This window comes from Pungitius pungitius, chromosome 9 (assembly GCF_949316345.1).
Source record: "Pungitius pungitius chromosome 9, fPunPun2.1, whole genome shotgun sequence".
Classification (NCBI taxonomy): Eukaryota; Metazoa; Chordata; class Actinopteri; order Perciformes; family Gasterosteidae; genus Pungitius; species Pungitius pungitius.
The window spans coordinates 2,714,242-2,732,741 of record NC_084908.1 but is presented as its reverse complement, the minus strand read 5'-3'; the positions used below and the strand labels follow the sequence as shown (position 1 = coordinate 2,732,741).

General features: G+C 44.6%; 2 protein-coding genes across 3 annotated transcripts; one reads left to right on the top strand and one right to left on the bottom strand.

Annotated features, from left to right (window-relative positions):
• The first annotated feature begins 123 nt into the window (after positions 1-123).
• On the top strand, positions 124-9,241 carry LOC119218409 (phosphoribosyl pyrophosphate synthase-associated protein 1-like). 2 transcript variants are annotated; one of them, XM_037472818.2, is made up of 10 exons: positions 124-773; positions 2,755-2,807; positions 2,914-2,980; positions 4,171-4,343; positions 4,744-4,859; positions 4,948-5,003; positions 5,118-5,275; positions 7,445-7,515; positions 7,853-7,999; positions 8,705-9,241. In XM_037472818.2, exons 1-10 carry the CDS (start codon positions 610-612, stop codon positions 8,861-8,863), a joined length of 1,164 nt encoding a protein of 387 aa, XP_037328715.1. In that variant the 5' UTR covers positions 124-609; the 3' UTR covers positions 8,864-9,241. The 2 variants fall into 2 exon arrangements, with proteins under 2 accessions (XP_037328715.1, XP_037328716.1); XM_037472819.2 differs by lacking the exons at positions 124-773; positions 2,755-2,807; positions 2,914-2,980 and adding an exon at positions 3,616-3,801.
• A 2,692-nt stretch (positions 9,242-11,933) lies between these two features.
• On the bottom strand, positions 11,934-12,950 carry LOC119218603 (GTP-binding protein Rhes-like). The gene has a single exon (XM_037473156.2). It carries the CDS (start codon positions 12,644-12,646, stop codon positions 12,020-12,022), a length of 627 nt encoding a protein of 208 aa, XP_037329053.1. The 5' UTR covers positions 12,647-12,950; the 3' UTR covers positions 11,934-12,019.
• Between the last annotated feature and the right edge of the window lie 5,550 nt (positions 12,951-18,500).

The following is an 18,500-nucleotide window of genomic DNA, read 5'->3' as shown; positions in this document are numbered from 1 at the left end:
GAGGTTATAAAAATCCCAGGCGCCGATTGGTCAAATGTACATTTTGGCACGCCCACTTTTGTCTCGGTGAGCTTTATCATTGGTCCGCTTGTAAAGTCACTCCCTCAGTTCATCCACCCAATGAACGTGTGCTCGTGGCGTTTTTCTCTCCTGCTGCGACCGCATTGCTGCAAAGTTTACAGTTGCCACATTTGAATGCTAGCTGCGGAGTTTAGAAGTTTTTTTTCCCCCTACTGTTGCGGCGCCGCAGACGGTGTTTTCGGTGCCCGCGTGTTCGTCTTGATGCTCCCGCGACCCGCTGTTCTGGAGACGGGGAAGAGCCAGAGACCCGCCGTGGCCTCAGCGCTAAAGCGGCGCTTTCTCCTGGCCGATGTGAGCGGCGTTACCGTCGGATCATGTGCGCCCTCTTGTTTTAGTTTCCACACGGAGTGGCCGAGCACGTCTTTAACAAAAGTCCCCCGAAACACGTGTGTCTACACCGCGGGAGTCTAAACCAACCACTGCGTGTATTTCAGCCTCGAATTCGGTTTTGTGTTTTTTTTTTTTTTTTCTTTCTCGTGGTGCGGGGGGGGGGAAACTTAGCCAAACACACTTTGGGTTGGAAACACTATGCCTATTAGGCGTTTCGGGGGTCACAGGTCTCTGGTCTCTCGCTCTCAACCCCTCAAGTTTTCCTACGGTTCCGAGAAAATGAACGCCTCTAAAGGTGGCTACCGGGTGTTTTCCGCCAACTCCACCGCCGCCTGCACCGAGCTTGCCAAGAAGATCACGGAGTAAGTGACCCACGCGAACACCACCACGGTTTGTTGCCATTTCAGTGTGTCTGTGAGTTACCTGCCCGTGTTCCTGACAGCACACCCCGGGGGGGGGGGGGGTGAACCGAGGTCACCGGGGGTGTATTGTTTTAAAGTGTAATGCTTTTGGGGCTGCGCGCGCACACGCCGCGTAGGAAACCAGGGGGTCGGAGCAATAATGGGAGAGCTGTAAAATGGGAAGATAAACCCGTGATTCATACGTGGCTTCCGGTGTTTTCATATTGTTTGAACCGCTGGGTTGTTTACACTGATCCCTTGCATGCGTTTACGAAGTTTCGCCACACAACATCTTTACAACCCTCACAAACACGTTTAAACACTTAATGAGCGATTGTTTTGGAGGCACCATTTTCACATGATGTAAAAAAAAAAAAGCTTGGTGCTTTGATGGCATAATTGCCATTTCAGTAACTTTTCCCAGCCTGAAAATAACCGCCATTCACATTTCTTTCCATGAATGGGATCGAATACATTGAGTTGTTTTGCATGGAAACACCCAGAAATGCCAGTTAAACATTGGCTCGCCTCTTTCTATCATTGTGCAGCCCGACCTGTTATCGACTTGTTATCGCCCTTAAAAGTATGACCCTAGATCAGCAGGAACACTATACACACTATAAAGGTGAGGTTGTGTCATATGTGGGTGTTGGTGAGGAGGGGGGTGGGGGAAATGAGAGAGACCTGTCAATTCCAATCGTTATGATGAAAGGAGAACACTGTGCAGATGCTGCTGTGGCAGCCAGGCTTCACCTTAAGAGGTCGTTGCTCCTGTGCGGTGGGTGACCTCCTGCATGCGTCAGAGGGACATGAAATTAAAAAAATAAGCGGCACCTTTTTTCCGCTGCCTCGCTTTCGACAAGTCATGGCGCCATCGACGGTGTTCCCTGTTGTTATTGTGAATGCTCGCAGGCAAAGAGAGTGGAACCTTAATTTGATCAATTACACCGGTGTTTGCCCTTCCATGACACGCAGGAATGGCTGCTGTGACCAGGCCGTGGGAAGTATCAAGTTTGTATTCCCATTGAGGTACACGGAACCAGATCTCGGCAAACGTCGACATGTTCTCCTGTAGCCCTCCTAAAATTTTTAGGGAGCTGCAGCAGTGTTTTTTTTGTTTTTTTTACTTTGTAGATCTGTCAGACGGCCAAGAAAGAGCCCACAGCGCTTTCTCGGTTTTCACTGTTTGGCAACACTGCAGAACTTCATTCAGGAGATGACGTTGCCTATCCTGGAGACCAGTAGAACAATGTGCACACGCACGAGACGTTAAACCGCAGTAAACTCAAACTCTATGATGGATGTAAACCGGGGTCGGGACTACAGAGGCAGAGAGAGGCCCCCCCCACTGTCTCCGAGCCCAAACTCCTCTGCCGTGTTCTATTCAGGTCAAACGCGGCACCGTTTTGGTTGTAAAATCAACATCGGTTTGCAGCGCAGCAGTGCTCTCCATGCCTGGGCTTGTCCAGGGTTTGACTGCGCCGAGACGTCAATATCAACATGTTTTTGCCCAGTGGTTTTTGTGGAGTGTTTTCTCACTGTGGCAGACAGTGAGATTTACAGTCCGATTACATTTCTAACTCCTGAACAAATTCCCGTAAATGTATGAGCACATCCCTGATGCAAGGGATGCGTTTGAGGTGAAGTTGCAGGTCAACGTCGACACGTTTTGAAAAGTGAATTTGGCTGTCAATTTAATGTTTCTCAGATGTCAAATGTCTTTGGTTCAACCAAAAGCCCAAATCCCAATATGCACAAATAAACAGAAATGGATCCACACATCTCAGAAGCTGCAGCCCAATCATAGAAAAAAAATACAAAAATAGACCATACAAATAGTTTGGGGTTTTTATTTTTCCATCAACTGGCTTAATGCTACAATTCGGTTTGTACATTCCGGTTTGTGTCTTTAACGCTGAGGTCCTTCTTTTTCTTCCCCCAGGCGCTTGGGTGTGGATTTGGGAAAGTCGTTGGTTTATCAGGAGCCAAATCGAGGTAATGCTGAACAATAGCTTCATTTCCACAACAAGCGGCTTTTGTGTCATCTCCATTTAGTTGGCACTTTAACTCAATGTTTTTATTTTTCTTGTGTGGTTTTCAGAGACTCGAGTGGACGTGAAAGAGTCCGTCCGTGGACAAGACATTTTCATCATTCAGACCATTCCCAAGTGAGCCGAGAGGACCCTCTTGAAGCCTTAATGTCCCGTATCAACAAGTGTCGCCACGTGAAATGAACACTCGGATCATTTTCCATTTATCTTCTCCGGCTCGTTCAGTTAATATTTGGTCAGCTCTCATCAGCCTTGTTTCAGACATCAATAGGTAGTAAATACAAACTGATCATCTGGCAAGCTAAAGCTGCATCAGCCACCAAGTATCCAACAAAGCAGCTTCTAAATGTATTTATTCTCAACATTTCCACAGATCACTTATAATTGAAATGACCCTCCCCTCGGGGCAGTTTTACATCGTGCCTATTTTGTGATTTAATTCACATAACGAAGAGCCTGTGACAAAATGGTACTTGTGCATCTGCCAATCCAGGAAACTCGATCATTGTTCTTGTCATTACTGTGCAATTAATTTTAGAACCCGTCATAACATTTGTACTTTTCGCACAAGCGTGACTTAAGTTTACCTTCGTTACTTTACATCCAAAATCCTGCCGCGTCCACCTGCCCGCCAGGGTCGAGTCTCAAGGAGGTTCACATTTTACAGGGAGTGGAGGGGTAAAAGCCACGCTATCTATAGCCCTTTTCCCTTCTGCCAGTGGAGCCCTGTGTGTTTGTCCTTGTTAATCAGTTATCTGAAAGGCCCCCGCAGGGGACGTCGCACATTGTGAGATCTCCGGTTTCAACGAGCTGCCAAAGTGGCTACATGCGGCCTGTTGTCACACCAGCAGCAAGGGAGACTCTCCTCGTCACCATAACATGACAAACGCCACAGTATTTTAATCGGGGAATCTCCCAAACAAAGGAAGAAATGTTCTGTGAGCAAGTTTTTTTGTTTTTTGAAGAGAACTTTAGAACTCGCTAACTTTTAGCTATGCGCAGATTGTATGTGAATCAAATGGCAGCAGCCAGTGTTTAAGGTTATTTTTGGTTCAAAGAAAATGCCGGTTTAGGTGGAGTTTAATAGTGGCGCGTGTGATAATAATGAGAATAAAATCAGGTTAGACAATGCCAGACAGTGTTTTATTGTTACCAACTATTAGCCGCTGACTTGTCTTCCATAACGACTTGCGTCGTCTTTGGGGTCAACCCGTGACTCCGACTACCTGCGTGCGAGCACCACGATTCTGTGAGAATTTTGTTGAAATCCAATGTTATCTTTTTGAATGCAATGTGTTTTCTCACAGAGATGTCAACACGGCCATCATGGAGCTGCTGGTTATGGCCTACGCCCTGAAGACGTCCTGCGCCAAGAACATCATCGGAGTCATTCCCTACTTTCCCTACAGCAAGCAGTGCAAGATGAGAAAGAGAGGATCCGTTGTCTGCAAGCTGCTAGCATCCATGTTGGCCAAAGCCGGTATGGACTGTGTTTTTACCTTCCATTATGTAGTTTAAATGTAGGCCCAGTGGGTGAAAGCACAGATTAGTCTCAGAAATCTTACATTACATGATCATGATTTGGTCCTGACGACCCCAGACCAGTTTTTTTTTGTTTTTTTTGTTATCTGTAACCATTCAGTGGAAATGATAGTTAATGATAAATGAAGTTCAGCAGAATATTCAGGGTAGTCTACCAGCAGTTGCAACTTTTTGCTTTGTGTATTTTCTGCTCCTTCCCAACGGTCAGCTACTAAAACGATCTCTGTAGGTTTCAGCTGCACATAGAGGAGCCACTTTACCAGTCAGACAGTGGGCATGTTAGCTTTAGCTATATTTAAATTAGACTTGACGATTCCCGCGTGTCTTTGGTGTTTCAGGGCTAACCCACATCATCACCATGGACCTCCACCAGAAAGAAATCCAGGGCTTCTTCAGCTTCCCTGTTGACAACCTGAGGGCTTCCCCTTTCCTCATCCAGTACATCCAGGAAGAGGTGAGGCTGAGGGACACGAGAGACACAGAGTTGCCACACGGACGCTGTACGCTAAATAATGACTTTTGATTTGATCCTTTTTCCACAGGTGGCAGACTACAGGAATGCAGTAATTGTTGCAAAGTCCCCTTCAGCTGCCAAGAGGTAACAAGAAAACTATTAGATCTGAAATGCCATCTCAGGGCATTGCTCTTCCTGGAGCGTCGCATTCTGATTGTCCTTTTGTCTTTGACCCTTGCGTGTCTCCCTGTGTCCTAGAGCCCAGTCCTACGCCGAGAGGCTGCGTCTCGGGCTGGCCGTGATGCACGGCGAGGCCCATCACTCGGAGCTGGACATGGTCGACGGGCGACAATCGCCCCCGTTCTCTTCCGCCCCCAACCGCACCACCGCAGGACACACCGGCCTGGAGCTGCCATGTAAGACGACCTTCAAGGCGGATTCTGTAGTGACGCTGTAGAAACCAGGTTGTTTTCTTTGTGCACGTTCTACTGAGCCGGCTCACCAAGAATGTGCAGTAGGGAAATAATTCCCTTATCGCTTTTATAAATATATTTTTGTGGGGGCGTGGAGAACCAGCAATCACTTAATTTCACATGTTTTCTGGTCACTTTTTAGTTCTATTTTGCGGGCGACCATTGAATGGAACAAAACTGCATTATCAGGAAGGAGTGTATTCATTTTTTAAGTCTTTGGACTGCCAACGGGAAACTCCACTCTCTTTGCCAAATAAAGACAAAGTGTAACTCCTGACCACCTCTGCTCTGTTTGCTGGGTGACGTGGAGAGCTACATTCCCATCGGGGAGATTAGAGCGCTCGAGTTCGGAGCCGTGTGTTCATCAGACTGGGAGAGAAGCGTCGGGTCCCGAGCCGATGTTGAGTTCCCGGATTTGACAAACTGCGCCGCTGCCATGGGATCTTTCAACAGAGATATATGTGTAATAGATCCAAATACCTCCTTAGTGAGGACCAGATGCAGGGCTGCATAAAATCGCCAGCTCAGAGCCTAGGTAATGCCCCAGCTGACTGCAGTAACACTCTGTGGTCTAGCCCCCCCCCCCCCCCCCCCCCCCAGGCGTCGTCATAACCAGCTGCAAGCAGTGACTGACATTGTCCCCCTTTTTTCTTCCTCTACTGAATTTATTCCCTTTCCTCTTTTCAGCTGAATTCACTTGACTTGGAAATGTGTTCCATGTCAACTTTCATGTCTCTTCCATGTCCCCAGCAGAAGCTGAGTGGAGTCACACTCACACCATCTTTTTTTCCCCCCAGAATTTGCTTTATCGGACACGTATGCTTACGAATACGTGGCTTTTGACTCCGGTTTCCACCTGGTTCTCTGGATGAATTCAAATAACCAATGAAATGTACATATGCGCAATATTGTATGGGACTTCAGGCGACATATTTTTCACAGTAGGTGGGTGTGAGGAACCCTGAACACTGTGCCATCATAAGAGATGATGAGTTTTTGAGATGACTTGTGTGTTATGTAACGGTTTGTCCATTGTGTTTCTAATTGTGCGATAACGTTCTTTCTTCTCGTGCAGGCAACAGACCTCTAACCCCATTTCCTGGAATAGAGCTCCCAAGTATGATTCATAATGCTCGAGTCCATTCGCTGTGCCTTTTTGATGCCTCCTGCATGGAATTAATGGTTTTCCACTTCATGTCACCTCTGAACGGTTCAATAATCAAACTCTTGAGGTTGAGGCAGCGATGAAGAATGAGGCACTGAAGACCCGAGTTGTAGACTGTAACCTGCCCTGCGTTCCTTCCACCCAATGACACCAGTTACTGTTCTTGCAATGGAAAGAAGTTACATCCCATCACGCTGGCCTCACCATTCCGCCCTCCACCACGTCTAGTCTTCATCTTGTGTAGAATCCTCTCAACCTTACTTGCTCCTGAGGTTTCATGGGAATTTAAGTAGCGTCATTTTTCTGATTTGTTAAACAATACAACCACTTAAAATATGTACCTTGCCACATGTTCATTAATTGAACACAACCATGCATGCAGGATGATGCCCCTGCCGGAGGATTTCCCTTTTAGCATCTTTCTGCTTGAGCCGCTTGGAGGTTCTTGGCCTGCTTTTCTACCCCTTTCAACCATGGGGAAAGTTTTTAGTTTTAGAAACCGATGCCTTGATGGATGGTGCTGTGGGGGGGATTTGGGAAGTGACCCGACCGGTCCTGCTGTTTGGAAGAAGGTTTTTGACATGTTCAGGGCCCCACTGGCACCCTCACAGTCCGATGTGGTGGGTTGTAGACCTGGATTGATTATTACTTGAAATCCTCACAGTACTCGAGGTGATTAAAAGTCCTGCCTAATATTGAGAGAATTTTACTTCGGCAGACTTGGATTAGTTATGTTCATAACTTCAATAGTTATTAGATTACAAATAATAATCAATTCTGGTCTGTGGTGCCTAAGAAAGCTCTACTCCATGGTCTCGGTATATGGAAGCTTGTAGGGGTCTCGCATGGCGTCTGGAGGTGAACGGGGCTGGAGGATGGACACACACCACCCACCCCCCCCCAAATCTTTCTTTGGAAACTAAACTTTCTTTCATTTCATCTTTCAGTAATGATGGCAAAGGAGAAGCCACCGATCACTGTCGTTGGAGATGTGGGAGGCAGGATCGCCATCATTGTTGTAAGGACGCAAACTTTCATGTGACTTTAAACCATTCCGTAATTCGCTCCTCATTTTTAAACAGGATTATTTGAATTGGAGCGATGCAGTGGGAGGAATTGTTTTTCTTTGGTTATGCAAGCATCTGTGACAGATTATTTTTCCATGTGGCATTTGTTAGTTCTAGTTTGAGTTCCGTTAGACATTGACGATGTTTCCCGTAAATGCTGTGTTTCAGGTGTTTTTTGGAGTTATCACGCCTCCTCCCAAAAAACTCATGTCAGATCCTCATGCTATCCAACTATATGTATTTTTCTCTTTTTCCTTCGGTTGCCTTCCTCCCTGGACAATTTCTCAGGATGACATCATAGATGATTTGGAGGACTTTGTTGCAGCAGCAGAGATCCTGAAGGAGAGAGGAGCCTACAAGATCTACATCATGGCTACACACGGCCTGCTGTCCGGAGATGCTCCAAGATTAATAGAGGAGTCCGCTATCGACGAGGTAAAAATGATGAGTGCAACTCGAGTTAGGAATGAAATGTACGCCAGATTTGAACATGAGATCAACCCCCGTCAACTAGAACACGACTGGTCATAACACATTAGACTACTATAACAAAATGTGTCATGATGAGTTCAAAAGTGTCGCATTTACGCCACTTTGCACTCGTGTACACACACACACACACACACACACACACACACACACACACACACACACACGTGTCAGTAAATCCTCTCCTGTGTGTGTGGGTAGTGTCGTTTTTGGCTTCAGCGTTTGCTTGCCGTCTGACCCCAAAACGCTGATGTTTTGAGGCGGATTCCTCTCAGGCAGAGCTTGGCTGTAAGCCCGTTCCGCATCCCTAGCGTTCAACGGTTGGACCTGGAGTTGCATACGCCCTATTGTACTCTAAACAGTTTCATACCCTTATGTTGGTGTTGTTTATGGGACTTAGCTTTTCTGAATTCAGCCTCCAATTCACTGTAATGGATATCCGAGTCTAAGGAATGATTTTAATTATTGGGGAATCTTGTGTCATGACAACAACTGCAATGTTATGTTATAACCTCATTTCTATGTTTGTATTGCAACTAATCAAATACTTATGTTTGGAGTTGGATATGTAAAGTTGTAGAAGGGCAAATTCAGAAAGAGCCTTTATCGTTTACCATGAAATTGTGCACTAAGGCTGTATTGCGCCTCCAGGTGGTGGTGACCAACACTGTTCCTCATGAGGTGCAGAAGCTTCAGTGTCCAAAAATTAAAACCGTGGATGTCAGCATGATCCTGGCTGAGGCCATCCGGCGGACCCACAACGGAGAGTCCATGGCCTACCTGTTCCGCAACATCGCCGTCGACGACTGAGGCAACAGACACTCTCCCTCCCATTCACCCACACACACCCACACACACACCCCCATCCACACACACACACACACCCCAGAATCCTGAACCTGTAGGTCCTGTTTGTTTTGCTGATGAACATGTCAAGAGATTGGCTGTATTCACTGCATGTAACGTATGAAGCAAATCAAACTGCGTTATTCCTCATGTTGCAAAGTGGGACTGCACAGACCGTACAAACTGTTTCACTTCACTAATACTGTACCTGCTTCCTACCATCTAAAAACACAAGTGGCACAATACAATGTATCGTGTGCAGCCTCTCGGCAAACACTGCAGAATTTGGCAAATAAAGATTCATCTGGAGTCAATATCCGCAATGATCTCATTTCTTCCCCTTCACGCAGATTTAAAACAAACGCTTCAACTTGGATCAATAACTTGATGAGCGTAGGACGGTACCAGAGGTGGAGTGTAAAGATATTTCTGAAACACCTGGACCTCGGCTTTCTGTTTCAGTCACGGCTGCTTGCTTCACAAAGCATGACATTTCAAACTGTAGTGTTCCGCTTCGGTAACATCAAAACGCTCGAGCCAGAGAAGCTCTTATAAGGAAATACAGAACTTTTTTTTTTTGTGTGTGTAATATGTGCTGTAATCCCGGGTTCCATTGCAGGGATTTTGTTTTTGACTCATTTTTGTGGCGTTCTCTAACCTAAAAGGTAAATGAATCTCTGAATATAATCAGTTATAAACCTTTTAAAATGAGATTATGGGTTATCATTTCCAAATCGAACATCTCAATAGAATGCAATTAATTTAAAGACATTCATTACTACTTTTTACTCGTGATTTGAATGTGTGACTGACATCCCAAAGTAGAAGCACCGCACAATAGATATTAAAGTTCACATGTCACCAAAGGCAAAAACAAGCCATACTAGCTTGCTGTCATTTCATTACATACACACTATTTAATCATCTTGCTGTGTTCCACCCAGGACCCTGAACTTGTTCCAAACGCCTCAGAGTCTCTTGAATCTGCTGAGGAGCTTTGACCAAGTCCAGGGGCAAGGACGTCTGAGATAATGAGCCACGGTCCTGTAAACGCTTTTCCCCCCGGTGCGGCTCAACTCTGACCTCCTGACGCTAATGAATGTAATACTGAAGTAAAGGTGCGACGCGTAGAATGATCCGGTAAGTCCTCCTGGTGTCCAGAACGGAACCCCTACGAGGTGACGAATCCACACGCCCCGCGTGTCCGAAGCTTCTGGACCGCCGTCCCTTCACGAGTGAACCAGCATGCAGTGCAGACGACTGTTTTTAAACGTGTCCTGAAAGAGGAACTGCCCGCAAACGTCTACTTGGCCACTTCCTCAAAGAGAAAACAGGAAACTTGGTTCTGTCTAATCTGATGGCGTGGACCTCGGCGCTTCAACCGTCCTCCGAGCTGCAGGTTTGTTTGAAGGGGGAACCGTGCACCGCAGCTTCAGGAACTGCACCATAACACGTTTTATCTGCGTGGCACAGAATCGCTGCTGAGCTATTTTAATTGAAATACTCAAGGTTTTTTTGGGGGGTTGGGGTTGGGGGGGGGATTACCAACCTTTGACTCCTGTTTCCTCATTTCTGGAGCCGGTTGACAAGGTCCATGACATCAGATGTCACACCTGCTTTCATGTGAGCTTAATTGCTTGCAGAATAGTTTTTTTGTGGAAGGTTCCAAGCTGCTTATGTTGCTGACCGTATAGTTACAAGTTTGGACGCACTTTCTCGTTGAAGGAGAAATGTAAGGTGTTTTATGCATGAGTCAAATCTGAGGGCCAATCGACGAGGCCTCAATATTCAGCCACTCCAATTGCGCCATCAACTCAAATTTCTTTAGTTATGACGCTAATGAGAATATCCAAAAGTCTGTGTTGGATATTTGAATATTGAATTTAAAAAAATCTGACTTCCACTGATAGATCACTAGTTTTCAGAGGATGTAATGTACGGTTGCTATCGGCAGATGGCGGCAGAGATCTTATGTGTATTGTAGATGGATTAGAAAACTGAGACATGAATTCAGTCCACATCGAAAACATGTTTTGTTTTGAGTGACCTAATTCAATAACGAATAGGATCAATACCTAGAATAAATCATTTCTATGCCACCTGTTGGCTTATTGTTTTACTTTAGGATTACATGGATGCTGCAACCCATCTGTGATATGTACACTATCATGTAAATGCTTCCAATCTGCTTTCTGTAGAAGAACATCGTAATTAGCATAAGGCTAATACAATTTATATGATTTGACCTGCGATGCGGGTAATATATTTGTATTTCTTCAAGTGGTGCACTGTTTCCTTAAGGAAACTATTTACACGTTGATGTGGTGTTGATTGACGTTTTATAACCAACTTCCTTTACTCATTACATCTGGAACCATTCCACACAACCATTGTCACTTTTTTGTGCTTATCTTTTATTACAGTTAGATCCACGTTCAACTTACATTTGTCAAAGAACCAGCAAAATAACATCTCAGAATACGGCGTTGTAAAAAAAGAAAATATAAAAATGATTAATGTTTTGAATGGTCATTAAGAAAAATGAAAACTGCATCTACGGTACAATTTCATTTTAACACCTTTTTATAAACAAGTAATATGACGCTCTATGGAAAATTGATATTGAATAAAAAACAATGTAAACATGTGCTACATATACTGAATTAAAACGTTTTGCATTACATTTTTTTTCTTTTTTATGTACTCACAGCACTGTTCACACCCCTCAGTCGGCTGACATTCCACATCTTGATTTAAGTGAACAATGACATTTAAAAACCCCATAAAAGGTATACATTGAACACTAGCAGCATGTCACCAAATAAGCAGCAACAACATCACATTGACTGATCGGCAGAGCAATTAACGAACCCCCCCCCCCCCCAATCCTCTCTACTTGCAGTCTTCTCAGGTCAACTCTCGGTACCATTGACCTCCTCTCAGTCTTTGGACACTGAAGTGTCCAGTCTGCTGCTGGTCCAGAATCCTTTTTCTGACCTACGTCCGGGCTTCCCCCCCCCCCCACCCACCCCTCTTTAATCTCTTCCTCCGAGCGCTCTCGTCTCCTGTCCCTCCGTGACACAGGACACTTCTTCTCCTCCTCCTCCTGCCGGGCCGTCATTAGGACAGGACGCAGCTGTTGGTCTTGTTCATGGGCGGACGGAAGTTGAGGTCTTTGGGGAAGGTCTCCCTGCGTCTGCGCAGCGCCGGGCTGAGGCGGCTGGGCAGGTTGGCCTGCTGCAGGAGCTCCTTGAACACCTCCACCACGTTGACGTTGTCCTTGGCCGACGCCTCCAGGTAACTGTTGTTCCAATCCATCTCCACGGTGGACAGCACGTCCTCGTTGGACACCCGGCGCTCCGTCTGCCGGTCCGACTTGTTTCCCACCACCACGATCGGCGTGTTCTTGTCCTCCTTGATCTCCAGGATCTCGTCCCGAAGGGTCTTGACGGCCTCCAGGGACTCGGGGTCGTCCACGGCGTACACCAGGGCGAAGGCGTCGCTGCTTTGGATGGAGAGCTTGCGCATGGCCGGGAAGGAGTAGCTGCCGCTGGTGTCCAGGATCTCCACCGTGACCTTGACCCCGCCGATGTCGTACTCCTTGCTGTGCAGCTCCTCCACCGTGCGCCGGTGCTTGGGCTCAAACGTGTCTTGGAGGAAGCGTTGGATCAGGGCCGTCTTGCCCACTCCTGCTGCTCCCAGAAAGACCAGTCGCACCTGCGTCTTCTCCTTCACCTCCAGAGACATTTCTTTCCTATTTTTTTTTTTTTTTTGTGAAAATGAGAAGACAAGAAAATGCCCCACAAAAATCCTCTATCCTCAGCGGTTAGATCAGCTGCTGTGACACTGACTTCTACCTTTCTAGATTAGAGCTAGATAGTTTCCTTGAGTATCTTCCTTACTGCAGTTTCTTGTGATTCTTCATATTGAGGTTCCTTCTTCTTATTATTATTTTTTTTTAATAAACTGTCAGTGGCTCTCTGTCGAAGCTCCTTAAAGTCGCTGGTCAGATGCTCCTGTGCGTCTCCTCCACACAGCTGCCTTTTATTGCTGTTTTGGTGAGAGAGCTTCCATGCCCTCGTGCAGCTGCAGCCAATCAGCGGAGGGCAGCCTGTAGGAGTGTAACATCCAGGCAGCCAATGAACGAAGAGTATGTTAATCAGTGTGAGCGGCCAATTCAGGAGGAGAAAGGAGTTGAGATGTTAAACGGCAGGCACGAGGAAACAAAGACAAACGACTGATGTCAGAATATCCGCTTTCGATTAGTGCTTCTATTTGGATTGTCTTGCCACGTTGAGTGCATTAATTAAAGAATACACACATACAATCCAATCACGTACATCCAGCTCGGGTGGATGATTGACGAAATCTGCGGTTCCTCTTGATGAGGTTGGATCATCCTAAAAATAAACAAACCCTTGGGAAGATGCAATATGTGTCACAAATGATTGTAATTACTGCTTTGACATCCCTTTTGTATGACTGTGTTTGGCATATTCATCAAACAATATAAGGCTCCTTTAAAGACCGTGACATGAATGACAACTGGCACATACAGGGAGTCATATTCAATTTATCTTTATTTACTTTTGTTGATGTGCTATGAATGAGAACAACCACTACCAAGTAGGGGCAAAACATATTGCTCTGGTCACAAATGTGAGCCACTTCTCACGCTGACCGTATACCGACTGCAAATGTATTCGCATCTTTCAACGAGGTAATTAGAGTTTTTACAGAAGACATACCAACGCTTTAAACCCCTAACCAGGTGAATCGCTTCACACACTAGTTAGTTTTTGAATAAAATAGCCTATCTGTCCTTGAGCTGATGACATTTTTAAGCAGATTCTAGGGATAGATCAGCTCGTTCTTATGTGGCCTTCCGCCGTCCTCGGTGTCCAATTAGACACGATGCCTCGCCTGTGACTGTGAGATCGTATCCCTCCCGCCTGCCTGCGGCATGTCACTCTGTCCTTGAGTGAGCCTGACTCGTGATCCTCCTAACTCTCCTTGTTAGGTTCGGCAACAGCGTGGAACCAGGCCCAGCTCCACCGACGCAGGCTTTTGATATGTGCTCATGCGCTGGAGGAGCACTCTACCTGATGGGCAGCGGAGCAGGGCTGAACATAGTGGGAGTTATTAGCCCTGAACTCTCCTGGCCTCACACACACACACACACACACACACACACACACACACACACACACACACACACACACACACACTGATGTCTGCAGTCACTGCCGTGGAATATAAAGCAGGGCGTCGTGACAGTTTGAGTCATGTTGTTCATGCGGTTCAGTGAGAAAGAAATGCATATCATCGCTTTGATATTTCCCCTATGGTATTACATATTGTTCAAGCTGTTAGGCATTTCTTTGGGTCTCTTCACAACTCTGGTGAGCACTAAGCCGGTAGCCTGGAGCTGGCTGTGTGCAGAGAGAGAGAGAACTGAGAATTCTAACAATGCCGAAAGTGCAGAAAAAGGTAGCAGTGCTAGTATGGCTGAAAATGCTAACAGCGCTTACAGTGCAAGCGAGGTGCTCCTCGATTGAGTTGTCAGCAGTAACCGCCATATAAGAGAAGTGCAGACGGGGAGTTTGCCAGTGGAGACACACACACACACACTAAAAGGATATAACACCTTGTTATTCATTAGAATATTTTACATAAATGGCTCCAGATTGGGACGCGACTGAATCAGGCCCCTTCGAGCCATTACACAGATGCAGAAATTAACCAAATCATGTGAAATAATCAAAACTGTTCAGTATTTGGCACATCATTGTGTTGTTTTCATGTCATTGTGAAAATAGGTTTCTAGCGACTTAATTCATTTCCAAATCTTAGACCTTTACTCACGTAGGACGAGCATTGTGTTTTGCTGTTGACATGCCGAGTGATTTTTGTGATAATTAATGACATGTCGGCCATAATATTTTTTTCCTTTGACTTTAGTTTAATTGGAAGTTCTTGCTAATGCGCTCATTCTTTCTTCTCCAAACACACTGGAGGTTTATTAAAAGATGGTTTCCTGTGAAAATTAAAAACCGAATTGGCTATACATGAAGCATATTAAGCCACAATTGATACACAAGGTATAACATGAATGTAGTCAATAACGTGTTTATCATTTAATATATATATTTTTAATAACTTCCAGTTAACTAAGCCACTGTTGCATATTGCATATCCTCATATCCACCTTGCATGTGAAAGAATGCCACAAAACAAAGAAATAAAAACATTCCCTATACAATAAGAAAAAAAAAGGCAGTTGGAAGTGGCAGTTGGATGGATTTTCTTGTGCCTCATGCGCCATTATGTCTCATACCCCAGGGCATTTTTTTTTTTTTTTTGTCTTCCTATTTGCGGCCGCGTTGCCCTGTGGAGATGACTATCGCCAGATGGCATTGCCTGTTGGTTTGATAAGGATTTATAGACGTCTGCAAATACAACCCCACATTGTGAGAATACCACAGGAAATATTTCAATTCACACGCTTTTACATCGTGTTCTTTCAGATGTCACGGCATCTTCTTGCATATTTGATCTTCCTGTCATTAAAATGCTTAGTTTTGTTGCTCTGCTGCCAGCGCCTGTTCAACAGACTGCTTTGTCTACGTGAGCTTTGACTCGGCTCTTGAGGCTCATGCCACCTCGCTCACTCGGCATCTTTTCTTTCCGTCCGCCTTCCCTGTGATTAGCGTTGATTTTCTGTTTGTCTTTATTTGCTCTTTGATTTCCAGAGTGGCCGTCAGGAATGTTCCTCACCCCCATGTCTTGGCACGTGCCTTTGAGAAGCTGTATACCCGTAGACTTCCCCACGCTTCCCAGGAGAAAACCAATCAAAGAGGAGAAAATGGAAGAGATCTCCAGAAGAAGAGCGACTGTGCTGCAGGAGGAGTACGCTGCCGTCATCCTGTCAAAAAGATGCCATGTCGAAAAGACAGATGATGTGTGAGTGTGACAGATGCCAGATATAAAGGTCGCCCCGTGTGTAAATTAACCTTCAATATCTGTCCTCGCTAGAGCGGTGAGGCAAAAAAAAGCTGTAGAAAATAAACAAATAAATGAATAACCAACTACCAACAAACCCCGAAAACAACGTTATTTGTTCCACTAAAGACCTTTAAAAAAAAAAGAAAAGTGGATTTCTTTTTTTCCCGGTGCTCCGGCTGTTATTATACCCACAGCTGCTGTGCAGTGGCTGACTGCTTGATCCTGATACACTGTCATGCAATATTACATTACAATGAATGCTCGCGTAATTACCCTTGGCTTAACCCTTTGGCACCGGTAATCTGGCTGTGCTGCATTGTCGTGTGTGGGACAAAGGCCCCCACTCAACACATTGGTGATGAGGACAACGGTAAAATAACGGGTGGAATCCAGCGTGAGTTCATTTCTAACACGGATTGGCAAACACCCACCTGTTAAAATGTGTTTTTTGGGGAAACCCGGACCCTTTCCGGACAATCACAAAGTCAATTAGATAAAGCTCAAATGGTACAGTCCATTGATGTCGAGTGTGACAGTAAAGTCTTTGATGTGGTGCTTGGGCTCGTTCCAAATGAACTTGTACATGTCCAGAAGTTGAGCAAATAGCGAGTAATAAACGTTAACGGGCAAATTGATACGATCTTTATGGTTGTGTTTTGGCTTCACAGCTTTTGTGGGCGGAGCCGTTTATTTCACGACTCCCTCCCAGGTAGAAAGTAAGCATCTATTCCATTTATTTTGTCACATTTCGGGAAGATCAATGGTTCATTTACCCAAGAATCGACGTAGCTGATAAAACAAACATCTCTGCTGTGCTTATATTTTGGGAATGAGGATATCATTCACTCTACTCAATAAATCACTAGATAGGTGTTTTGTCATCCTTTTCTCCTTTGCGAAGGCAACTCACCAAACCCTCCCACTAATGGTTGTTTCTTGAGGCCATGCAAACTTCTTCAGCCTCAGTTGCCCCGTAATGTATTATTATGGACGGTCAAACGTTTATTTTAATGGACATTTGAGAAAAGATGAAAACATTGACCTGTTCAATATAGCATCTAAAGCATTCTAATATGTGTGAAGTATAAAACTTTATTTTATGAGTTTAAAACGATAATATTAATAGGGAAACATCCCCGTGGCCTGCACATATCTCAGCTTCCCTGTCACATAATCAACCAAAGTCCAGAAATGTATGTGAATGGATTATATATTCCAGTTTAGCATGTGAGCGGCATGCGGGAATATATATATATATATATTATTATGCCTCCGTTTTCTTGAATGCCTGTTTCGTAGGAACTAAAATGGTTTACAGCAATGCATCTGCATGTTCATAAGTAAGCATGAAACAGGATTATTGTAAAGTGAAACACTCGCCCAGTGATGTATTACAAAAAAAAGGAACTTGCGAGATTAACATCTTCACCCAGAAACGTCTTTCATACGTTGCAATCGTCTCTCTTCATTAACTATTTGCGGCGACTGCTGTCAGTTCCTGTTACTGTGGAGAGATTGAGATGAAGCCGTGTAGCATTTCACGAAGATCAACAAATCTGTCAGTCAAACCACGTTATATTATCTCATAATTAGCTCAAATAGCAAACATTTAAACATTTGTTATCTCCCATCTTCGTTTGAACTTTGGACACAATCGATGGAAAGGCATTAGATTTGGTAGAGCAAAAAACAAAAAAAAGTGCATGTGTGAGTCCGCGGCAGTCAGATGGCTTGTCGGTCTGTATTAAGCTCAACGGTGATTAGTTGAGTGTTTATGATTAAACTACAAAGCTACCATTTTATTTATCCACACTGGAAAAAAAAAAAATCTCAATTTGACATTTTTACAGTTTTTTTTAATTATGTACAAAACTCAGATATCCGAGTAAATACAGATATCTGTGAATTAACAGCCCAACTATTGATTTCAGTATTATTCTAATAATGACATATTACATTACATTTTTCTACAGAGGAAATACTGTATTATTTGAGTGCTGCTGAGTACAACATCTGCACCCTGTGAAAGGAGGGTTTCTCTTGCTGGTCATGTTGTTCAGGAGAAGAGGAGGATGTTCATCATCTGAAAGCGTTACTAACCTCCTGTGTCTTAGCAACTGGCTCGGTGCAGAGGAGTAGGGAAATGTAAAGTCGGAGGAATGGATAAAATAATTTAAAGTTCATTTAGTGATTGTGTAACTGCTTCACCTGCATCACTCAAAGAGTGAAATCCAGTTTTTACAAAATAAAAAGTACTTATTTTGTGCTGAACCATTTTACCTCACTAACAGGGAAGCCTGTAAACATTGATTGTTTATATATAATATATATAAATAGACAATAAATTCATTCAAATTGCACATGTACAAGTGTATTTGAACTTGATGGATCCTCTGACTTTCTGACCTCAGACCAACACTCTATTATCCGTGACCCACACACTTCAACCCTCAAGCAGATGATGGGAGGACATCGTGCACACGCAGTTCTGAAGCTCTCATCCAGAAACAACAACAACAAAAAAAACACTTGTGTTTATCACGCTCCATTCACCACACGTACATTTTTTTTTATCAGTTTTTGTTTTGCCAGAGCT